The sequence below is a fragment of the Mesoplodon densirostris genome, chromosome 10 (genome assembly GCF_025265405.1).
Source record: "Mesoplodon densirostris isolate mMesDen1 chromosome 10, mMesDen1 primary haplotype, whole genome shotgun sequence".
Lineage (NCBI taxonomy): Eukaryota > Metazoa > Chordata > Mammalia > Artiodactyla > Ziphiidae > Mesoplodon > Mesoplodon densirostris.
In genome coordinates, this window is record NC_082670.1 from 99037507 (window position 1) to 99063003 (window position 25497).

Consider the following 25497-nt stretch of genomic DNA (forward strand, 5'->3'; position numbering starts at 1 on the left):
ATAGAGAGATTAATGATAAACTTGGTAAGGGAACTTGGCTTTAGGGAGACTCAGTTTGAAGTGTGGGTTTGTTTCTGGGCTCTCTGTTCTGTCCGTTGATCTATGTCTCTGTTTTTCTGCCAGCACCATATTGTTTTGGTTATTGTAGCTTTGTAGAATAGCTTGAAATCAGGTAGTGTGATATCTCCAGCTTTGTTCTTCATTGCAAGATTGTTTTGGCTATTTGGAGTCTTTTGTGTTCTTATACAAATTTTAGAATTATTTGTTCTACTTCTGTGAAAAGTGCCATTGGTATTTTGATAGGAATTGCCTTGAATCTGTAGATTGTCTTGGGTAATATGGTTATTTTAACAATGTTTATTCTTCCAATCCATGACCATGGTATATCATCTTACATCTTGTGTCATCTTCCATTTATCTAATCAGTGTCTTACAGTTTTCTAAGTACAGGTCTTTTACCTCCTTAGGTAGGTTTATTCCTAGATATTTTATTCTTTTTGATGCAGTTGTAAATGGGATTTTTTTCTTGCTTTCTCTTTCTGATAGTTCATTGTTAGTGTGTACAGACACAATAGATTTCTATATATTAACTTTGTATTCTGCAATTTTACTGAATTCATTGATGAACTTTTTTGATGGTGTCTAGAATTTTTTATATGTACTATCGTGTTATCTGCAAACAATGGCAGTTTTACTTTCTTTCCAGTTTGGCTTCCTTTACTTTCTTTTTCATGTCACTTTCTTTATGAAAAGGTATTTGTTACAAAGGAAAGTAAAAATAAAAAAAGTAGTTGAATTGTCTAGAGACCAACCAGTAGTAATAGTATCAATGCCTGAAAATGTGACTTGTATGCTAATTCCCCTGACCCTCATGCTTCCGACTTCAGAACCTGCTTCATCCTACATGTGAAGATTAGTAGACTTTTTTCATATAAAGATACAAGTATTTATTACAGATTTATAGTGGGCTCTTGATGTTCATGGGAAATACATCCAGACATATTAATGACTTGACAAGTTAGCAAATACTGTATTTGCTAAAGCTCTCCAGCACTGATTTCTTCTGGGGCCCTTTTTAACATTGTTATTACATCATCAGAATTTCTGACTGAGTGAAGATGCTGCACTGTGGTGTGGTTGCCCAGTGATTGACTAGGGATGCTTACTAGCAGATTGTTCTATAGACTAGCAAATTAATTTTCTTCAGCAGTTCTTTGGATGTAGATTTAGTAAAACCATTACTAACGTGCTGTTAATGAAAGTCGTAGTGAACGTAGGAAATAGTCATTAGAGACCTTTTGAAGTGAATTTTCTTCAGGAATAGAGGTTAGCAGGAATGAGAGTTTTCAGGCTCCTAATTGAAATTGTGGGTTTGAGAACATTTTAATCCTCAGGAGTTGTCTTTGTAAAGGAGATTGCTGCATAGTAGGTCTATTGGTATTAGCTGGCAGTAGGGATTAATTAGTTGTTTGAAATGAGTTGAATTAGAGTGACAGGCATTTTATTAGTTAGTTGCCTATGTCATTATGTTTATTAAAAAATTTTTTTTTAATTTGGATGTGATTTTCAGTTATTTTATTTATTTTTGGCTGTGTTGGGTCTTTGTTTCTGTGTGAGGGCTTTCTCTAGTTGCGGCAAGCGGGGGCCACTCTTCATCGCAGTGTGTGGGCCTCTCACTATCACGGCCTCTCTTGTTGCAGAGCACAGGCTCCAAACGCGCAGGCTCAGTAGTTGTGGCACACGGGCCTAGTTGCTCTGCGGCATGTGGGATCTTCCCAGACCAGGGATTGAACCCGTGTTCCCTGCATTGGCAGGCAGATTCTGAGCCACTGCGCCACCAGGGAAGCCCGCTTAGTAAAAAGTTTTTATCTAGGGCTTCCCTGGTGGCGCAGTGGTTGAGAGTCCGCCTGCCGATGCAGGGGACACGGGTTCGTGCCCCGGTCTGGGAAGATCCCACATGCCGCGGAGCGGCTGGGCCTGTGAGCCATGGCCGCTGAGCCTGCGCGTTTGGAGCCTGTGCTTCGCAACGGGAGAGGCCACAACAGTGAGAGGCCCGCGTACAGCACAAAAAAAAAAAAAAAAAAAAAAAGTTTTTATCTAAAGAATTCTCATTTGTTATATTCAGATTTCATAGTTTCATATCAAAGAAAACATAGTGTCTTTCACCTAGTTTTAATGTTGCTACCTAAAAATAACTTTTAATTCATGTTGCTACTATTTGGGGTGTATAAATAAAACCTAACCAATAGTTAACTTGAAAAATAAACTATTCACCTGAAGTCCCTCCCAAGGCAAAGCTGATTGCTTGCCAAATTATCATAAATTTACCATCAAAAAAGAACAAAACAAAACCCTGGCAATTTCAATCCTAAAACCTGGAGACTTGCTTAACTGGACCCTTTAAAGGAGTAGTCTTCAGTCCAGAAGTATATCAAGAGTGCCTCTAACAGGAGAGAGACAATTCTTGAGTAGTTTATGAGGACCACTAGAGCAGTTAAGGGTTAAATATTACATATTATGCATCCGAGTGGGTCTGGAGCCTTAAATATCACTCCTCCAGAGAGGCTTTCCTTGAGTACCCAGTCATCCTGTATTATCTCCTCTGTAGGATATATTTGTTGTGTGATGTTTTTATATTTGTTTCCCAGTTACTTTGCTTTTCCTTTTCTCTGTCGTTGAATAAGTGAGTGAGTAAATAAATGAATGAATAAAGGCAGAGGCAAAGTAGCTTTGTGGGTTGATAAAACCATAAAGGAGGGGGTGAACAATAATAGGTGTTTGTGAATCATCACAATACAGATTCATTATCTGTGTCTGCTGTTGATGATTGGATCATCTGCGAAGCAGGCTTTTATAATTGGCCTGCCGACATTAGAACATCTAGACCAGAGTTTGTAAATGCTTAGCATGAGAGCCGCAAGCACTTCTCCCTCATCTGTGTGGATAACACAGATGAAAGAAGAGCACAGCACTCACTGTGCCCAGGTGGAAGCCGCTGCCAGTTAGTTTGAGTTGGCAGACCAGATGGAAAACATTGGCATCTAGACCACAGTCTACACGGGGCCCTGTCCATGCCAGAATCTAAGGATGCCTTTAGCTTTTTGGCTAGTGTTTTTTGAAGAGTTAGAAGTTGGTTTTGTTTTGTTTTGTTTTGTTTTGCGGTACGCGGGCCTCTCACTGTTGTGGCCTCTCCCGTTGCGGAGCACAGGCTCCGGACGCGCAGGCTCAGCGGCCGTGGCTCACGGGCCCAGCCGCTCCACGGCATGTGGGATCTTCCCGGACTGGGGCACGAACCCGTGTCCCCTGCATCGGCAGGCGGACTCTCAACCACTGGGCCACCAGGGAAGCCCTAGAAGGTTTTTTTTTGAGTCAGTATTGTTGCAAATTACGCCATTTTTTGAAGGGTAATCCTGGAACTTTATGATTTTGCAGAAAGTTTTTGTTACTTGATTTGCTTCAGAAAAATAGCTCTTCAGTTTGGTTTATTTGGAATCATGGCTCATTTTCAGAATCTGGGCCATTTGGAGATGAGAGGCCTTAATTGATTATGCCCCTAAGAAACCTAAAATTTAAAAATTTTTTATGCTAGTTATTTTTTTCTGGTAAGGACTGAAGAGAATCCCTCCCTCTCAGAACAAACAAAAAACACAAACAAACCCACTGGGATTTTGAGAGATGTTATTCCTTGGTTAGTAATATTTAAATCTCAAATGAATCTTAACCTGTGCTTTTAAACTGACGTTCTGTGGGAAGGAATTTTGTCTGTAGTTGGAAGTAACTCTGGCGCATAAAACTGAGAACAAATTACTGTCTTTTGGGAAAATATTTAAGGAAATGTCCAAAATGTTCTAAAATAGAAAATGAACATTGTATGATCCTTGAAATACTGCTGTAGTGAATGATCTTTTCTAGCCCCTTAAAAAGAGGTTATAGGGAGATATCCTTAGATACGATGCATGTGTTCACAGTGGTAACTACTGTATGAAACGTTTAGAAAGAAAAGAAGAAGAATATGTGTTAAGTGGGACAGTTTTCCCCAAAACGAAGAGGAACTTAGACTTGGAAGAGCACACTATGTTTTAATTCATTTCCCAGCTTATAAATAAATATTAAAACATTGAAGTAGATTTTAAAATGCAAATTTTAAAGCCCAGAGGCTTTTTCCTTATACTGAAACTATAAAACATGGATTTTTCTATTAGAAGACATTTGTAAGTTAGTATTTTTTTAGAATATTAGAGGACAAAACAAGATTAGCAATGACTTGTTCCTGAACTAGTTGTCATAATTCCTTGTGGTTGAATGTATTCATGAATTTCACTACTATTGTAGTAGGTAATTTATCTTGTAATTCTAGTTGTGTCCTAGATATGAAATACAAGAAGATGGTATTTGATTATTCCATTTAAGAAATCTTTTATTTGGAAACAATTTCAAATTCACAGAAAATTTGCGGGAATAAAAGCATTCCAAAAAAACATTTATATATCTCTTATTGAGGTCACACATTTTACGTCATTTGCTTTATCATTCATGCACTGCGTGTGTCACCTTAGGTAAGTAAGGTCTATGCACCATGGCCCTTATTCCTAAATACTTAAGTTTGTGTTTTCTAAGCTTAGGAATATTCCCTTGCATAACTAATTTAGTTGCCAACTTCATTATGTGAGAAAATGATACCTCACATTTTATCTCTTCCTATTTTGTCACTTGACCCGATAATGTTGTTTATAGTGTTTTTGTTCTCCAGTGCAGGATCCAGTCTAGGGTCAGGTACTGCATTTAGTTGTCATGTCTTTTTAGTCCCCTCTATCTAGTCTGAAACATTTTTACAGCCTTGATCTTTTATGACATTGACATCTTTGAAAAATTACCCTCCCTCCCCCGCCTTTTAAAGAGAATGTTCCTCTGTTTTGGATCTTTCTTCATGACTAGATTATGAAGAAAATGATATGTTAGAAAATGATACCTCACATTTTACCTCTTGCTGTTTTGTCACTTGACCCGATAATGTTGTTTATATTGTTTTTGTTCTCCAGTGCAGGATCCAGTCTAGGGTCAGGTACTGCATTTAGTTGTCATGTCTTTTTAGTCCCCTCTATCTAGTCTGAAACATTTTTACAGCCTTGATCTTTTATGACATTGACATCTTTGAAAAATTACCCTCCCTCCCCCGCCTTTTTAAGAGAATGTTCCTCTGTTTTGGATCTTTCTTCATAATTAGATTTAGTTTATGCATTCTCAGCTGAAATACTATATGGGGGATATTGTGTCCTTGTAGTAATACTTCTGTAGGCACATGAAGTCCATCTGAGACGCCCATGTGAAGTCAAGACGTTGTCTGATTTCTCCATTGTAGAATTGCTTGTTTTTCCCTCTGCAACTGATGCATAGTTTGTGGGGTACACTTTAAGATCATGGAAATACCCTACTCCTCATCAAAAGTTCCCCTAGATCTACCTTTCATTTTAAATAACTTCAGCAAAAAATAGGTTGTCATTTTTTTAACTATTGTAAATCAAAATATAAGAGTAATATTATCAGTAGTTCTACTTATTAGTGAAATATAAGAACCATAATAATGCTACAAACTAGGAAAATGGGTATTGATAATAAGTTTTCCATTTGAATTAAAAGTTCTTGGAAAGAAAAATGACTAGCTTATGTATTTATTGGCCATATCTTCTCACTTGTCAAATGTGTAAATTTTGGCGATTAAACAATTGAGTCATAGTGTGAGATGTCCACTCTGCTTAACATGTGAAAGTAGTTTCTTCGGGCTGAAAGGAGAAATTTAGTATGAGTATTTTGTTGTGCTCTTTACTTCATTCCGTCTTTACAAAGTAGCTTGATAACTAAAGCCTTAAAAAATAAAAAGATTCTTAGAGAAAGAAACTGTGAGACATTTGTCAAAGCAGGTATTTTTCCACTTGTGTTTAAAGTTTATTGAATTGGATTGGACTGCTACTACAGAGGAACAGATTAAGCAAACAGAAACTTCTATCATGTTGTTAATAGCTTGATTTCTGCATTTGTTCATTTAAAACAGCAATGGTAAAGTCTAATCTGTTCCATTTGGAGTCTCTACTTTAAAGCCCTGAAATGTATGAGTATTTCACTGTGTTCTCACTCGTGTCAGATATCATGGTATATAAGCAGCCAGTGCTGCATGGTATATCTCTGTACATTAACCTGTTTACAAAGAATAGACTCCTCCCCCATTCTTATTGTCTTAGAGTACACTCAGTGAAGTGTCCTTTCACTATTACAGGTCCACTGCCTCATGTTTTCTGCCTTTGTGGTGTTAACTTTTACCTTGGTTGTTCTCTTTCCTTCCCCTTTTCTATTTGCCTCATTCCTACGATCTGCAGTAATAAATTTAGGTAAGCTCTGTGTGCTGAAGTTGACACTAACAAAACTTTATGGGACAAGGTCTGCTTTTAGCCTTTGGTATACTAATGAATTTTTTGGGAAAAAAAAAGAGCCACATTTTTCCTACTGCTGTAGGCATTCATCTCTTGCTTAACTATATTTTATTTTATTTTATAATGGTAATTATATGACCATTTCTCTTTTTCTTCTTTTTTTAAATTTATTTGTTTTTGCTGTGATGGGTCTTGATTTCTGTGCGAGGGCTTTCTCTAGTTGTGGCAAGCAGGGGCCACTCTTCATCGTGGTGCGCGGGCCTCTCACTATCGCGGCCTCTCTTGTTGCAGAGTACAGGCTCCAGACACGCAGGCTCAGTAGTTGTGGCTCACGGGCCTACTTGCTCCGCAGCATGTGGGATCCTCCCAGACCAGGGCTCGAACTCGTGTCCCCTGCATTAGCAGGCAGATTCTCAACCACTGTGCCACCAGGGAAGCCCACTTAACTCTGTTTTAAATGAGAGACCTATGAATAAAACATAAAACCATAAATGTTAGAGCTCAAAGTGATTTTGGAAATACTCTTCCAAGTACCTTTTTTTCTAGTAAGAAAGCTTAATCCTGAGGGTAAGATGACTTGCATGTGGTTAGTAAGTAATGTTAATGGTGGCAAGATTCCTGGACCTTGAGAGTCTTTTTTTTACCATCTTATTTTGCTTCAATTTTATCTTGTCCCAAGCCAGACTTGAAAGATGCTACCTTGTGACTTTGGGTACACACTGATAACTGCAGGTCTGTCCACTGTCACAAAATCACAGTGAGTGCCACTTGTGATCTTAAATTTGTGTTATTAAGTGAAGGTCAGTTTATGTTTCCTATACTGTTTAGGAAGACAGGTATGAAAGCATCTTTTTACTTCTCTTCACAGATCTTAAAAATGATGGGACTTTGAGCAAACGACTTAACCTGTCTTTGCCTTGGTTTTCTCATCTGAAAAATGGGGATAATGCTACTTACTTCATAGGGTTGTTATAAGGATTAAGTAAGTTAATATTGATGAATATTTACTAAGTACTTAGAACAGTGCTTCACATTATTTAAGTGTTTGTTAAAATAAATAGCATGATGCACAATTAAGTAGTACTTTTAACGCATCTACTTGTTCCCTGAATTGCTAGTCTCAGCTTACTGGCATTTTGACAGCACAGAAATAAATTCTGTTATTTAGAGCACAACTGCCAACTTAGTGGTTTAGTCATTCAACACAAACTTTGAAAAGTGACGATTAAGATTTGATACGAAGAAAGAAGTTGAAAATGCTTCCAAGTCTGTAAAGTTGTTATACCACAGAATCCATTCATCAAAGCTGATGAATGATTTTTGAACATTTTGCTGTCCTCAAGACATTTGGGGATTAAAAACCCGAAGATTTGATTACCTAATTTTCAGCCATTGCAGATTAGCAGTGCCAGGTGAATTAGGGAAAGTTATTGTTAACATCTGCCAGCAGTGAGAAGTAATGGTGAAGAGAGAGATGAACATTTATGAAAGTTCAGGAGCAGCCGTGTATACTGCAGCCCCCTACATCATTTTATCATGGGCTGGTACTATAATTGATGGTCATAATCATAAAATTTTACTGCCAGAAGGGCCCTTAAGGGTTATCAAATTTAGTTTTCTTGTTTTTTTTTTTTAATATTTTAAGTATTTTCACTTTTTTTTTTTTTTTGGCTGCACCGCGTGGCATGTGGGATCTTAGTTCCCCAACCAGGGATAGAACTGGAGCCCCCTGCAGTGGAAGCACAGATTCTTTTTTTTTTTTTTTAACATCTTTATTGGAGTATAATTGCTTTACATTGTTGTTTTATAACAAAGTGAATCAGCTATATATATACATACATCCCCATATCCCCTCCCTCTTGCGTCTCCCTCCCACCCTTCCTATCCCACCCCTCTAAGTGGTCACAAAGCACCAAGCTGATCTCCCTGTGCTATGCGGTTGCTTCCTACTAGCTATCTGTTTTACATTTGGTAGTGTATATAAGTCAGTGCCACTCTCTCACTTCGTCCCAGCTTACCCTTCCCCCCTCCCCTTGTCCTCAAATCCATTCTCTACGTCTGTGTCTTTATTCCTGTTCTGCCCCTAGTTTCTTCAGAACCTTTTTTTTTTTTTAGATTCCATATATATGTGTTAACATACGGTATTTGTTTTTCTCTTTCTGACTGACTTCACTTTGTATGACAGACTCAAGGTCCATCTACCTCACTACAAATAACTCAATTTCCTTTCTTTTTATGGCTGAGTAATATTCCGTTGTATATATGTGCCACATCTTCTTTATCCATTCATCTGTCGATGGACACTTAGGTTGCTTCCGTGTCCTGGCTGTTGTAAATAGTGCTGCAGTGAACATTGTGGTACGTTACTCTTTTTGAATTATGGTTTTCTCGGGGTATATGCCCAGTAGTGGGATTGCTGGGTCATATGGTAGTTTTATTTTTATTTTTTTAAGGAACCTCCACACTGTTCTCCATAGTGGCTGTACAAATTACATTCCCACCAACAGTGTAGGAGGGTTCCCTTTTCTCCACACCCTGTCCAGCTTTTATTGTTTGTAGATTTTTTGATGATGGCTATTCTGACCAGTGTGAGATGATATCTCGTTGTTTTGATTTGCATTTCTCTAATGATTAATGATGTTGAGCATTCTTTCATGTGTTTGTTGGCAATCTGTGTATCTTCTTTGGAGAAATGTCTATGTAGGTCTTCTGCCCATTTTTGGATTGGGTTGTTTGTTTTTTTGACATTGAGCTGCATGAGCTGCTTGTATATTTTGGAGATTAATCCTTTGGCAGTTGCTTCGTTTGCAAATATTTTCTCCCATTCTGAGTGCTGTCTTCTTGTCTTGTTTATGGTTTCCTTTGCTGTGCAAAAGCTTTTAAGTTTCATTAGGTCCCATTTGTTTATTTTTGTTTTTATTTCCATTTCTCTAGGAGGTGGGTCGTAAAGGATCTTGCTGTGATTTATGTCATAGAGTGTTCTGCCTGTGTTTTCCTCTAAGAGTTTTATAGTGTCTGGCCTTACATGTAGGTCTTTAATCCATTTTGAGTTTATTTTTGTGTATGGTGTTAGGGAGTGTTCTAATTTCATTCTTTTACATGTAGCTGTCCAGTTTTCCCAGCACCACTTATTGAAGAGGCTGTCTTTTCTCCATTGTATATTCTTGCCTTCTTTATCAAAGAAAAGGTGGCCATAGATGCGTGGGTTTATCTCTGGGCTTTCTATCCTGTTCCGTTGATCTATATTTATGTTTTTGTGCCTGTACCATACTGTCTTGATTACTGTAGCTTTGTAGTATAGTCTGAAGTCAGGGAGCCTGATTCCTCCAGCTCCGTTTCTCTTTCTCAAGATTGCTTTGGCTCTTCGGGGTCCTTTGTGTTTCCATACAAATTGTGAAATTTTTTGTTCTAGTTCTGTGAAAAATGCCATTGGTAGTTTGATAGGGATTGCATTGAATCTGTAGATTGCTTTGGGTAGTAGAGTCATTTTCACAATGTTGATTCTTCCAATCCAAGAACATGGTATATCTCTCCATCTGTTTGTATCATCTTTAATTTCTTTCATCAGTGTCTTATAGTTTTCTGCATACAGGTCTTTTGTCTCCTTAGGTAGGTTTATTCCTAGGTATTTTACTCTTTTTGTTGCAGTGGTAAATGGGAGTGTTTTCTTAATTTCACTTTCAGATTTTTCATCATTAGTGTATAGGAATGCAAGAGATTTCTGGAAATGCAGATTCTTAACCACGGGACCGCCAGGAAAGTCCCTAGTTTTCTCTTTTTACAATTTATAAAATAACCCTGAAACACCAAGAACACATTAAATCATGTTCCATAGACTGTGAGAAGTTAACCAAGTATGTATTTCATTTTAGAAATCTTTCTGTGCAAGCTTTTTAAAAAGTTTTGGTATCTAAAAACTTTAGCTACAATTTCTGGCTGTTTTATTATGTATAGCACCTTTTCCTAATATACCAAATACCTAATATACCAAATAAATGAAACATTATCTCATACAGACTTCTCACCAGATATTAATTAAAGCCTATTACAGTTCACACTGGTGATCTGTAAGACATGTAATCAGCCACTATTGAGGTATGTGACCTGGGGAATTTATTTCTTGTTCTGTAAAATGGTAGTGATAATTGCCTCCCTTTACCTCATATATTTCTAAAAAATGTAAAACACACAAAACATTAAAATTACCATCTTAACTATTTTTGAGTGTACAGTGCTATTAAATACATTTACATTTTTGTGTAACCATCACTGCTATCCATCTATAGGACCTTTGATCTTCCCAACCTGAAATTCTGTACCCACTAAGCATTAACTCCTTGTTTCCCCTTCTCTAGCCTTTGGCAACTACCATTCTATTTTCTGTCTTTATGAATTTAACTACTCTAGGCTCCTTATTTAAATAGAATCATGAAGTATTTGTCTTTTTTGGGACTGCCTTACACTTAGCATAATGTCTTCAAGGTTCATCCACGGTGTAGCATGAATAAGGTTGTTTTTTTTTAACATCTTTATTGGAGTATAATTGCTTTACATTGTTGTGTTAGTTTCTGCTGTATAACAAAGTGAATCAGCTGTACGTATACATATATCCCCATATCCCCTCCCTCTTACGCCTCCCTCCCACCCTCCCTGTCCCACCCCTCTAGGTGGTCACAAAGCACCGAGCTGATCTCCCTGTGCTATGCAGCTACTTTCCCCTAGCTGTCTGTTTTACATTTGGTAGTGTATATATGTCAGTGCTACTCTTCCTCTTTGTCCCAGCTTACCCTCCCCCGCCTCCGTGTGCTCAAGTCCATGAATAAGGTTTTTAAGGCTGAAAAATACTGCATCGTAGGACTAGACCACACTTTATCTGCTCATCTGCAGGTGGACACTCAGGTTGCTTCCACTTTGTGGCTATTAAGAATAATTCAGCTGTGAACGTGGTTATACAAATATCTCTTCAAGTTCCTGCTTTCATTTAGGTATATACCCAGAACTGGAATTGCTGGATCATGTGGTAATTCTATTTTTAATGTTTTGAGGAACCGCCATATTGTTTTTCATTCTTCAACCCCTGACAACCACTGATATTTTTACTCTTTTCATAATGTGATATTGTTGGAATCATACAGTATGTAGTCCTTCTACATTGGGTCTTTCATTAAACATGCGTTTGAGGCTCCTCCATGTCTTTTGTGGCTTGATAGCTAATTTCTTTTAGTGCTGAATAATACTACGTTGTCTGGATGTACCAGTCTATCCATTCACTTATTGAAGGACGTCTTGGTTGCTTTCAGGTTTTAACAATTACAAATAACGATGCTGTAAGCATTTAATTTATAAGTTTTTGTGTGGACTTAAGTTTGCAAGTCCTTTGGGTAAATACCAAGGTTGTGTCATTGTTGGATTGTATGTTAAGAGTATGTTTGGTTTTGTAAGAAACTGTCAAAATGTCTTCCAAAGTGGCTGTACCATTTTGCAAACCTATCAGCAATGACTGAGAGTTCCTCTTGCTCTACATCCTCATCAGCATTTGGTGTTATCAAAGAATACCAGATTTGGGCCACTCATTGCTTTGTGGTGGTATCTCATTGTTTTAATTTGCATTTCCGTGGTGACACATGATGTGGTGCATCTTTTCATATGCTTATTTGCCATCTGTATATCTTCTTTGATGAGATGTCTGTTAAGATCTTTGGCTCATATTTTAATTGGATTGTTTGTTTTCGTATTGCTGAGTTTTAAAAGTTCTTTGTATATTTCCCATAACAGTCCTTTATAGAATATCTTTTGCACATATTTTTCTCTTACTCTGTGGCTTGTTTTCCGAGTCTCTTGGCATTGTCTTTTGCAGAGCAGAAGTTTTTAATGAAGTTATCTTATTGTTTCTTTTGTAGATTATGCCTTTGGTTTTGCCTTTGCCCATTTTTAATCAGGTTATATTTTTCTTGTGTTATGGCTAGTTTTGATATATGTAGTTTTGATATCATGACTAGATCTTCACACATATAAATAATATGTGTGAAAGTTCTGAAAATTATAATGTCTGTATGTATAAAGTAGTGACTATGGTTGTGTTAACTTTCTTCCTTTCTCTTTCTTTTTTCCGTCCTTTCTTTTTCTTTTTTCTTTCTTTCTTTCTTTCTTTCTCTCTCTCTCCCTCTCCCTCTCTCTCTCTCTCTCTCTCCCTCCCTCCCTTCCTTCCTTCCTTCCTTCTTTCGTTTCTCTCTCTCTCTCTCTCTCTCTTTCTCCTCTCTCTTTCACATTTTTTTTTTGAGATTAGCCCAAACTCCACTGAACAGGAGGGGAAAAATTTTAAAAGTAGAACACTTTTGGGGTTATGTAGAAGAAATTAATTTGTAAAATTGGAATTCATTGTGCTTGGTACAATTGGTACTTGTAGACAGTTTTGGAATGAATGTGTGGCAAACAATTGGCCAGTGTTAGGGCCTTGAAAATAGTTCCATATGTTTAATTACTCCCAAGTTGATACATTTCATAATCCCGAGCTATACCTAATAAATAAGAGATCACTGGAGAAATAAACATTTGGCAAATAAAATATACAAATATGTAAATATATAAAATCAGTATCAGTTGTGACTCATTAGGTGTACTTCATAATTGCAGTCAAAATAAAGAATATGACAAGAAAGATGGAAGACCTGTTAGGAGAGAATTATGATACTTCACTGAAGGATATAAGGGATTTTAATGTTTGAGTGGACAAACCATGTGCCTAGGTGGAGAGACTTGGTTAAGTATCAAGAGTTGATAAAGGGCAGTTAGTATTTTAAGAGAATTATTAATTTCTAAAGTTTATTTCAAATGCGAGAGATGAAACACATTCCTGAACATTCCACTTCTTGATCTGCTATATAGAATAATATATAGGATAAGCTACAGTAATTCATGTAGTCCTAATTTATTTCCAATTAGAACTAAACAGACTAATGGAAAAGAATTGAAGACTCAGATATAGAACTGTCTCTATATGGAATTTGGCGTATCACATCAATCTAGTTAGGAAAGTGTGGATTTTTAAATGAGGAGTGAGGGCTTCCCTGGTGGCGTAGTGGTTAGGAATCCGCCTGCCAATGCAGGGGACACGGGTTGGAGCCCTGGTCCAGGAAGACCCAACATGCTGCGGAGCAGCTGGGTCTGTGCGCCACAACTACTGAGCCTGCGCTCTAGAGCCCCCAAGCCACAACTACTGAGCCCGCGTGCCACAACTACTGAAGCCCGCGCACCTAGAGCCTGTTCTCCACAGCAAGAGAAACCACTGCAATGAGAAGTCTGTGCACCACAATGAAGAGTAGCCCCAACTCGCTGCAACTAGAGAAGGCCTGTGCGCAGCAATGAGGACCCAACACAGCCAAAAATAAATAATAAATAAATACATAAGTTTTAAATGAGGAGTGAGGTGATTATAGGCTATACATTTGTAAAAAGGACCTTTCTTGCATTGTGTAATCAAATCCTAGATGGGTGAACATTTTAAATTTAAAAATATAAATACTGTTAGAAGATATTTAATTTTAGTCCTCTGACAGGAATGTCAGAAACCAAAAAGAGAATATAATTGATTACGTAAGGGAGGATCATGTTTATGAAGAAAACATTTTATAAGCCTTGTTAAAAGACTGACTCAGAAAAGCAACAGTGAATTTTAACAGTATTGTCAAAATAATTTCAATCCTAAAAATAGAAAACTTTGAACTTTTCCTTCTGATTTACTTGTACCTTGTATGCAAAAATTCACGTATAGGTGCACGAATTAATAAATGTTCATGTGTAGTTGTACAGTATTTCTTAAACTTAAAAATACGTAAAAAATTATAGTAGTTTCAGAAGTATCTTTAATGGAAGACTATGTCTTTGAATGAAAAAAATAAGGCACCTCTTCAAGATTTATGGCTATTAGGAGTGTTTTCTTAAGGTATATTGTTATCGTCACTAAAAAATTAGTTATTTGCTAAGATGGGTACAGAGTAATGTTGATGTGAAAGGTTTGCAGTGTTACATGTTTTTATAAACAACGATTAATCTAAAAATGTTTTCTTTCAGTCAGGTCAATTCAGTGAAGATATGATACCTACAGTGGGCTTCAACATGAGGAAAGTAACTAAAGGTAACGTCACAATAAAGGTACGTCAGCTTCTTGCCATACTTGAGTTACATTGTTAGCAGATACAAACTAGGAATTTTTCTGTTCGTTTCTTTGCATTTTACATGAGTATTGGCAGTTCTTAATTAATGAGTGGGCATGTTCCAAAAGAGTGTAAATGAAGTTTTTTTCTTTCTTGCTCTAATAGATCAAAATCTGTGTGTTGAAATGTTGTTAAGTGCCCATAAAAAACTTAGAATATGGATTGGCAGAAGTATTATTTGGGATTAAGGTGTTCCTAGGAAAGAAAAATCCCATTTTCAGAGTATTTGGAATGTGATATTATTACATTATTTCATGAATGATATTTTATATTGAAAGATAATAATTGTTTATAATGTTGGTAATTTAGTATTATATTTGTGGTAGCCAATATGGTAAACTAGTTTTCCCTTTCTTTACTAATAAGCCCTAAAATTAAAACTATAAAACAGTAAAAAGTTAACTAGTTTAACGTAATTTTGTTTCTAGAATAAGTTTGATAGGTTTGAATTGTGGACTGTTGGACTGTTTTTTAATTTATTAGTATTATTATTTTTGGCTTCCTTGTTCATGGGGGGAGTTTACTTCTATAGCTTGAACTTTATGGCCATTTTACCCAGTTCTTGTGGTTCACAGAAGCTGTTTACTAAATTTGTTCTGTAGCTTATAAAATGAAGCTGCTCATTTTTCGTGTATGTCTTCATGCATGTTTCCAGTGTCTATGGCTAAATTGGAAGCCTCCTAAAGATAAATATCATGACTTCAGACCTTTACATAGCCCTACAGAGTAGACATAATAGTGAAATTACTGTGGGTAGTAGCTTTCATATGGGTAAAATAATTTTATATAAGAAAAGCACCTAGGTAGGAATGTTTTCTGTTATGTACAGAATCACTAAAAATGATTAGATGTTAATATATACCCAATCAGACAACTAAACTTAAATAGATTCTGAATGAACTGTTTTTTTCTGTGTTGGACTTCAAATATGGATGATGGCTGATGATGCAGATTCTAAGAGTGCTATTTCAAAAAATATGTATTTTCAATATTGGAAATTTATTGGTTAACAGGCAAAGAAAGTATTGCACAGAAACTAAATCTTTGCTCAAGCACCACCTATTAGATCTAATGTAAACATATTAAGTATGAGCTTCAAGTTTAGAAGTGGCCCCAGGAACTTCCAGATTAAGAGCTTGTTTGACCTCAAGTTTTTCAAAAGCAGTTTGGCTCTAACATTGTGGAAATGAGCATATCTGCTTGATCTTTTCCCCTCCTTCTGCTGCTTTTTTCTTCAATATGTTATTTGAAATATCTTTATTAAGAACTGTCTATCTTGATTTTGAAGATTTGGGACATAGGAGGACAACCCCGCTTCCGGAGCATGTGGGAACGGTACTGCAGAGGGGTCAACGCTATTGTGTAAGCTGCTTCCCCGCCCCTCCCCCCCCATCTCCCCCCTTGCAGTCAGTTTAGGTTTCAAGGGAAAACGCTGTTTTTCATACTTTTAAAGGCTCAATTTTTATTTCGGGCAATAACAGTCTTTCTTAGATATTTTCTTAGTGTAATCCCGTTAACATCAGACTTTAAAAATAGAATGATAGAATGAGAGTTTTGTTTGTTTTTTATGTAGCTAAGAGCTATGGATATAGATGTTTTACTATCATGTATTAGCCCCCTAAGAACAGTCTACCTATGTACTTATTTTATTGAAGTATAGTTGATTTTCAGTATTGTGTTGGTTTCAGGTGTACAGCATAGTGATTCAGTAGTTTTAATTATATTCTGTTATAGGTTATTAAAAGATAATGGGTATAATTCTCTGTGCTATAAGTATATCCTTGTTGCTTATCTAATTTTATATATAGTACTTTGTATCTGTAGAACAGTCTATTAAAAAGTATTTTTGGGTGCCAGCCTTTTAAAATCGAGGACTTTATTTTAATGAACAGTTACAGTAGTATAAATTAAGAAAATTAAAACATCTGTTAATTGCGATCATCAAACAATATGGTGGAGACATATTGAGATCACTTTATTTTTTTTTTAAAGCTACATGATAGATGCTGCAGATCGTGAAAAGATAGAAGCCTCTCGAAATGAACTACATAATCTTCTAGATAAACCACAGTTACAAGGCATTCCAGTGAGTATGGAATACTGGTTAATTTTACATTATATAACTATAATATTTTAATTATATTATTACAAGTATAATTATACATTTTTACTTATTGTGTTTGAAATCAGTAAAATGTCTTTTGTTTTAAAGCCTGGAAGGCTTACATTTACTGAGTATCTGCCACATACTGTGCAGTGTGCTGTTTATTCATTTCTTAACCAGCGGTTTATTGAATTGTATGTAGTAGGAGCAGTGCTTAGTCCTGGGGAAATAGTAGTGAGCAGAAGTGGAAACAGACATTCTGCCTACAATCATGGAGCTTATGGTTCAGTAGGAAGCTAGGTAGATGATATGAAATCATTTGAATAATACGGCTGTGATCAGTCCTTCAAGGGAGAGGTACAAGGGGCTATTGAGTTGTAAGTTAGAGGGGAGACTTAATGTAACCTGAGGGAAGAAGGAGGGATGCCCCAAGGAAATGCTGCTTGAGCTGAGATGTGAGGGATGTGTAGGCATGTGAGGGATGTGACAGCTGGAGGAAAAGGGAGTTGCAGGCAGAGGCTCTTTGGTAGGAGGAGGTGGGGCACTGGGAGGAAGACCGTGTTTCTAGAGCACAGAGCAGAGTGGGGAGGGTGGGGTGGAGTGTGGCGAGCTTGCGGTGGGCTGGACACTAGAAGAGGCTGTGTGGGGTGGGACTGGTTGGGTTTGTTTGTTTGCTTTTTTGTTTATACATACATACATCTTTATTGGAGTATAATTGCTTTACAATGGTGCGTTAGTTTCTGCTTTATAACAAAGTGAATCAGTTATACATATGTCCTCATATCTCTTCCCTCTTGCATCTCCCTCCCTCCCACCGTCCCTATCCCACCCCTCCAGGTGGTCAAAAAGAACCGAGCTGATCTCCCTGTGCTATGCGGCTGCTTCCCTCTAGCTATCTATCTACCTTACGTTTGGTAGTGTATATATGTCCATGCCACTCTCTCACTTTGTCCCAACTTACCCTTCCCCCTCCCCGTATCCTCAAGTCTATTCTCTAGTAGGTCTGCATCTTTAGTCCCATCTTGCCCCTAGGTTCTTCTGATCATTTTTTTTCTTTTTTCTTTTTTTTTTTTAGATTCCATGTATATATGTGTTAGCATCGGTATTTATTTTTCTCTTTCTGACTTACTTCATTCTGTATGACAGTCTCTAGGTCCATCCACCTCACTACAAATAACTCAGTTTCGTTCCTTTTTATGGTTGAGTAATATTCCATTGTATATATGTGCCACATCTTCTTTATCCATTCATCTGTGGATGGACACTTAGGTTGCTTCCATCTCCTGGCTATTGTAAAAGAGCTGCAGTGAACATTTTGGTACATGACTCTTTTTGAATTATGGTTTTCTCAGGGTATATGCCCAGTAGTGGGATTGCTGGGTCGTATGGTAGTTCTATTTTTATTTTTTAAGGAAACTCCATACTGTTCTCCATAGTGGCTGTACCAATTTACATTCCCACCAACAGTGCAAGAGGGTTCCCTTTCCTCCACACCCTCTCCGGCATTTATTGTTTGTAGTTTTTTTTTTTTTTTTTTTTCTTTTTGCGGTATGCGGGCCTCTCACTGTTGTGGCCTCTCCCGTTGCGGACCACAGGCTCCGGATGCGCAGGCCCAGCGGCCATGGCTCACGGGCCCAGCCGCTCCGCGGCATATGGGATCCTCCCAGATCGGGGCACGAACCCGTATCCCCTGCATCGGCAGGCGGACTCTCAACCACTGCGCCACCAGGGAGGCCCTATTGTTTGTAGATTTTTTGATGATGGCCATTCTGACGGTGTGAGATGGTATCTCATTGTAGTTTTGATTTGCATTTCTCTAATGATTAATGATGTTGAGCATTCTTTCATGTGTTTGTTGGCAATCTGTGTATCTTTTTGGAGAAATGTCTATTTAGGTCTGCTGCCCATTTTTGGATTGGGTTGTTTGTTTTTTTGATATTGAGCTACATGAGTTGCTTGTATGTTTTGGAGATTAATCCTTTGTCAGTTGCTTTGTTTGCAAATATTTTCTCCCATTCTGAGGGTTTTCTTTTCGTCTTGTTTATGGTTTCCTTTGCTGTGCAAAAGCTTTTAAGTTTCATTAGGTCCCATTTGTTTATTTTTGTTTTTATTTCCATTTCTCTAGGAGGTGGGTCAAAAAGGATCTTGCTGTGATTTATGTCATAGAGTGTTCTGCCTATGTTTTCCTCTAAGAGTTTTACAGTGTCTGGCCTTACATTTAGGTCTTTAATCCATTTTGAGTTTATTTTTGTGTGTGGTATTAGGGAATGTTCTAATTTCATTCTTTTTCATGTAGCTGTCCAGTTTTCCCAGCACCACTTATTGAAGAGGCTGTCTTTTCTCCATTGTATATTCTTGTCTCTTTTATCAAAGATAAGGTGACCATAGATGCGTGGGTTTATCTCTGGGCTTTCTGTCCTGTTCCATTGATCTATATTTCTGTTTTTGTGCCAGTTACCACACTGTCTTGATTACTGTAGCTTTGTAGTATAGTCTGAAGTCAGGGAGCCTGATTCCTCCAGCTCCATTTCTCTTTCTCAAGATTGCTTTGGCTATTCAGGGTCTTTTGTGTTTCCATACAAATTGTGAAATTTTTTGTTCTAGTTCTGTGAAAAATGCCATTGGTAGTTTGATAGGGATTGCATTGAATCTGTAGATTGCTTTGGGTAGTAGAGTCATTTTCACAATGTTGATTCTTCCAATCCAAGAACATGGTATATCTCTCCATCTATTTGTATCATCTTTAATTTCTTTCATCAGTGTCTTATAGTTTTCTGTATACAGGTCTTTTGTCTCCTTAGGTAGGTTTATTCCTAGGTATTTTGTTCTTCTTGTTGCAGTGGTAAATGGGAGTGTTTTCTTAATTTCACTTTCAGATTTTTCATCATTAGTGTATAGGAATGCAAGAAATTTCTGTGCATTAATTTTGTATCCCGCTACTTTACCAAATTCACTGATTAGCTCTAGTAGTTTTCTGGGAGCATCTTTCGGATTCTCTGTATAGTGTCATGTCATCTGCAAACAGTGACAGCTTTACTTCTTTTACGATTTGGTTTCCTTTTATTTCTTCTCTGATTGCTGTGGCTAAAACTTCCAAACCTGTTAAATAATAGTGATGAGAGTGGGCAACCTTGTGTTTTTCTTGATCTTAGTGGCAATGGTTTCATGTTTTCACCATTGAGGATAAAGTTGGCTGTGGGTTTGTCATATATGGCCTTTATTATGTTGTGGAAAGTTCCCTCTATGCCTGCTTTCTGCAGGGTTTTTATCATAAATGGGTGTTGAATTTTGTCTAAAGCTTTCTCTGCATTGATTGAGATGATCATATGATTTTTCTCTTTCAATTTGTTAATATGGTGTATCACGTTGATTGATTTGCATATATTGAAGAATCATTGCATTCCTGGGATAACCCCATTTGATCACAGTGTATGATCCTTTTAATGTGCTGTTGGATTCTGTTTGTTAGTATTTTGTTGAGGAGTTCTGCATCTTTGTCCATCAGTGATAATGGCCTGTATTTTTTTTTCTTTGTGACATCTTTGTCTGGTTTTGGTATCAGAGTGATGGTGGCCTCGTACAATGAGTTTGGGATTGTTCCTCCCTCTGCTATATTTTCGAAGAGTTTGAGAAAGATAGGTGTTGTCTGTTCTCTAAATGTTTGATAGAATTTGCCTGTGAAGCTATCTGGTCCTGGGCTTTTGTTTGTTGGAATATTTTTAAGCACAGTTTCAATTTCAGTGCTTTGATCAGTCTGTTCATATTTCCTGTTTCTTCCTGGTTCAGTCTCGGAAGGTTGTGCATTTCTAAGAATTTTTCCTTTCTTCCATGTTGTCCATTTTATTGGCATATTGTTGCTTGTAGTAATCTCTCATGATCCTTTGCATTTCTGCAGTGTCAGTTGTTACTTCTCCTTTTTTGTTTCTAATTCTATTGATTTGAATCTTCTCCCCTTTTTTTTTTTTTTTTTTTTGCGGTATGCGGGCCTCTAACTGTTGTGGCCTCTCCTGTTGTGGAGCACAGGCTCCGGACGCGCAGGCCCAGTGGCCATGGTGCACGGGCCCAGCCGCTCCGCGGCATGTGGGATCTTTGCAGACCGGGGCACGAACCCGTGTCCCCTGCATCAGAAGGCAGACTCCCAACCACTGCGCCACGAGGGAAGCCCCTGAGTCTTCTCCCTTTTTTTCTTGATAAGTCTGGCTAACGGTTTATCAATTTTGTTTATCTTCTCAAAGAAACAGCTTTTAGTTTTATTCATCTTTTCTATCATTTCCTTCATTTCTTTTTCATTTATTTCTTATCTGATCTTTATGATTTCTTTCCTTCTCCTAACTTTGGGGTATTTTTGTTTTTCTTTCTCTAATTGCTTTAGGTGTAAGGTTAGGTTGTTTATTTGAGATGTTTCTTGTTTCTTAAGGTAGGCTTGTATAGCTATAAACTTCCCTCTTAGAACTGCTTTTGCTGCATTCCATAGGTTTTGGGTCGTCGTGTTCTCATTGTCATTTGTTTCTAGGTTTTTTTTTTTTTTTTTTCCGGTATGCGGGCCTCTCACTGTTGTGGCCTCTCCCCTTGTGGAGCACAGGCTCCAGACGCGCAGGCTCAGCGGCCATGGCTCACGGGCCCAGGTGCTCCACGGCATGTGGGATCTTCTCGGACCGGGGCACAAACCCGCGTCCCCTGCATCGGCAGGCGGACTCCCAACCATTGTGCCACCAGGGAAGCCCTAGGTATTTTTTGATTTCCTCTTTGATTTCTTCAGTGATCTCTTGGTTATTAAGTAGTGTGTTGTTTAACCTCCATGTGTTTGTATTTCTTACAGAATTTTCCCTGTAATTGATATCTAGTCTCATAGCATTGTTGTCAGAAAAGATACTTGATATGATTTCAATTTTCTTAAATTTACCAAGGCTTGATTTGTGACCCAAGATATGATCTATCCTGGAGAATGTTCCATGAGCAGTTGAGAAGAATGTGTATTCTGTTGTTTTTGGATGGAATGTCCTATAAATATCAATTAAGTCCATCTTGTTTAATGTATCATTTAAAGCTTGTGTTTCCTTATTTTCATTTTGGATGATCTGCACATTGGTGAAAGTGGGGTGTTAAAGTCCCCTACTATGAGTGTGTTACTGTCAATTTCCCCTTTTATGGCTGTTAGTATTTGCCTTATGTATTGAGGTGCTCCTGTGTTAGGTGCATAAATATTTACAATTGTTATATCTTGTTTTTGGATTGATCCCTCGATCGTTATGTAGTGTCCTTCTTTGTCTCTTGTAATAGTCTTTATTTTAAAGTCAGTCTTCTCTGATATGAGAATTGCTACTCCAGCTTTCTTTTGATTTCCATTTGCATGGAATATCTTTTTCCATCCCCTCACTTTCAGTCTGTATGTATCCCTAGGTCTGAAGTTGGTCTCTTGTAGACAGCATATATATGGGTCTTGTTTTTGTATCCATTCAGCCAGTCTATGCCTTTTGGTTGGAGCATTTAATCCATTTATATTTAAGGTAATTATCAATATGTATGTTCCTATTACCATTTTCTTACTTGATTTGGGTTTGTTATTGTAGGTCTTTTCCTTCTCTTGTGTTTCCTGCCTAGAGAAGTTCCTTTAGCATTTGTTGTAAAGCTGGTTTGGTGGTGCTGAATTCTCTTAGCTTTTGCTTGTCTGTAAAGCTTTTAATTTCTCTGTCAAGTCTGAATGAGATCCTTGCTGGGTAATCTTGTTTGTAGATTTTTCTCTTTCATCAGTGTAAATATGTCCTGCCACTCCCTTCTGGCTTGCAGAGTTTCTGCTGAAAGATCAGCTGTTAACCTTATGGGGATTCCCTTGTATGTTATTTGTTGCTTTTCCCTTGCTGCTTTTAATAGTTTTTCTTTGTATTTAATATTTGGTAGTTTGAATAATACGTGTCTTGGCACGTTTCTTCTTGGATTTATCCTGTATGGGACTCTCTGTGCTTCCTGGACTTGATTAACTATTTCCTTTCCCCATATTAGGGAAGTTTTTAACTGTAATCTCTTCAAATATTTTCTCAGTCCGTTTCTTTTTCTCTTCTTCTTCTGGGACCCCTATAATTCGAATGTTGGTGCGTTTAATGTTGTCCCAGAGGTCTCTGAGGCTGTCCTCAATTCTCTTCATTCTGTTTTCTTTATTCTGCTCTGCAGTAGTTATTTCCACTATTTTATCTTCCACGTCACTTATCCGTTCTTCTGCCTCAGTTATTCTGCTATTGATCCCTTCCAGAGAATTTTTAATTTCATTTATTGTGTTGTTCATCTCTGTTTGTTTGCTCTTTAGTTCTTCTAGGTACTTTTTTTTTTTTTCTGGTATGTGGGCCTCTCACTGTTGTGGCCTCTCCCATTGTGGAGCACAGGCTCCAGACGTGCAGGCTCAGCGGCCATGGCTCACGGGCCCAGCCGCTCTGCAGCATGTGGGATCTTCCTGGACTGGAGCACGAACGCACGTCCCCTGCATCGGCAGGCGGACTCTCAACCACTGCGCCACCAGGGAAGCCCTCTTCTAGGTCCTAGTTAAACGTTGCCTGTATTTTGTCCATTCTGTTTCCAAGATTTTGGATCATCTTTACTATCATGATTCTGAATTCTTTTTCAGGTAGACTGCCTATTTCCTCTTCGTTTGTTAGGTCTGGTGGGTTTTTGCCTTGCTCCTACATCTGCTGTGTGTTTCTCTGTCTTCTCATTTTGCTTAACTTACTCTATTTTGGGTCTCCTTTTCGAAGGCTGCATGATCGTAGTTTCCGTTGTTTTTGGTGTCTGTCCCCGGTGGCTAAGGTTGGTTCAGTGGGTTGTGTAGGCTTCCTGGTTCAGGGGACTAGTGCCTGTGTTCTGGTGGATGAGGCTGGATCTTGTTTTTCTGGTGATCAGGTCCACATCTGGTGGTGTGTTTTGGGGGTGTCTGTGGCCTTATGATTTTAGGCCACCTCTCTGCTAATGGGTGGGGTTGTGTTCCTGTCTTGCTAGTTGTTTGGCATAGGGTGTGCAGCACTGTAGCTTGCTGGTTGTTGAGTGAAGCAGGGTCTTGGCATTCAGATGGAGATCAGTGGGAGATATCCAGCATTTGATATTACATGGAGCTGGGAGGTCTCTTGTGGACCAATGTCCTGAACTTGGCTCTCCCACCTCAGTGGCACAGCCCTGATGCCTGGCTGGAGCACCAAGAGCCTGTCCTCCACACAGCTCAGAAGAAAAGGGAGAAAAGAAAGAAAGAAAGAAAGAAGATAAAATAAAATAGTTATTAAAATAAAAAATAATTATTAAGAAAAAAATTTTTTTAAGTAAAAAAAAATGGACAGACAGACCCGTAGGACAAATGGTAAAAGCAAAGCTATACAGACAAAATCACACACAGAAGCATACACGTACACACTCACAAAAAGAGATAAAGGGAAAAAATATATGTTTATATGTAATTGCTCCTAAAGTCCACCTCCTGAATTTGGGATGATTCGTTGTCTGTTCAGGCATTCCACAGATGCAGGGTACATCAAGTTGATTGTGGAGATTTAATCCACTGCTCCTGAGGCTGCTGGGAGAGATTTCCCTTTGTCTTCTTTGTTCACACAGCTCTCGGAGTTCAGTTTTGGATATGTCCCCGCCTCTGTGTGTAGGTCGCCTGAGGCCATCTGTTCTTCACTCAGATAGGACGGGGTTAAAGGAGCAGCTGATTCGGGGACTCTGGCTTACTCAGGCCGGGGGGAGGGAGGGGTACGGATGTGGGGTGAGCCTGCGGTGGCAGAGGCCGGCGTGACGTTGCACCAGCCTGAGACGCGCCGTGCCTTCTCCTGGGGAAGTTGTCCCTGGATCCCGGGACCCTGGCCATGGCGGGCTGCACAGGCTCCCGGGAGGGGAGATGTGGAGAGTGAGCTGTGCTCACACACAGGCTTCTTGGTGGCGGCAGCATCAGCCTTAGCATCTCATGCCCGTCTCTGGGATCCGCGCTGATAGCTGCGGCTTGGGCCCGTCTCTGGAGCTCATTTAGGTGGTGCTCTGAATCCCCTCTCCTTGCGCACCAAGAAACAATGGTCTCTTGCCTCTTCGGCAGTTCCAGATTTTTTCCCGGACTCCCTCCCAGCTAGCTGTGGCGCACTAGCCCCTTTCAAGCTGTTTTCACGCAGCCAACCCCAGTCCTCTCCCTGCGCTCCGACTGAAGCCCGAGCCTCAGCTCCCAGCCCCAGTCCGCCTCAGCGGGTGAGCAGGCAAGCCTCTCGGTCTGGTGAGTGCTGGTCGACTCCGATCCTCTGTTGGGAATCTCTCCGTTTTGCCCTCCACACCCGTGACTGCACTCTCCTCCGTGGCTCCGAAGTTCCCTCCCCTCCGCCACCCACAGTCTCCGCCCGCGAAGGGACTTCCTAGTGTGTGGAAACCTTTCCTCCTTCACAGCTCCCTCCCACTGGTGCAGGTCTCTTCCCTACTTTTTGTCTCTGTTTTTTCTTTTTTCTTTTGCCCTACCCAGGTACGTGGGGAGTTTCTTGCCTTTTGGGAGGTCTGAGGTCTTCTGTCAGCGTTCAGTAGGTGTTCTGTAGGAGCAGTTCCACGTGTAGATGTATTTCTGATGTACCTGTGGGGAGGAAGGTGATCTCTGCGTCTGACTCTTCTGCCATCTTGAAGCTCCCTGGGTGTTTTTTGTTGTTGGTGGTGGTTTGTTTGTTTTTTTTGCGGTACGTGAGCCTCTCACCGCCGTGGCCTCTCCCGTTGCGGAGCACAGGCTCCGGACGTGTAGGCTCAGTGGCCA

General features: G+C 38.9%; 1 protein-coding gene across 1 annotated transcript in view; it reads left to right on the top strand.

Moving 5' to 3' along the window:
• The window catches only part of ARL8B (ADP ribosylation factor like GTPase 8B), a 59711-nt gene that overhangs the window by 28265 nt on the left and 5949 nt on the right, over window positions 1-25497 (top strand). The window contains 3 exon segments of the mRNA XM_060110634.1: window positions 14496-14576; window positions 15927-16000; window positions 16631-16724. Of these exon segments, the coding sequence (XP_059966617.1) occupies window positions 14496-14576; window positions 15927-16000; window positions 16631-16724 (249 nt within the window).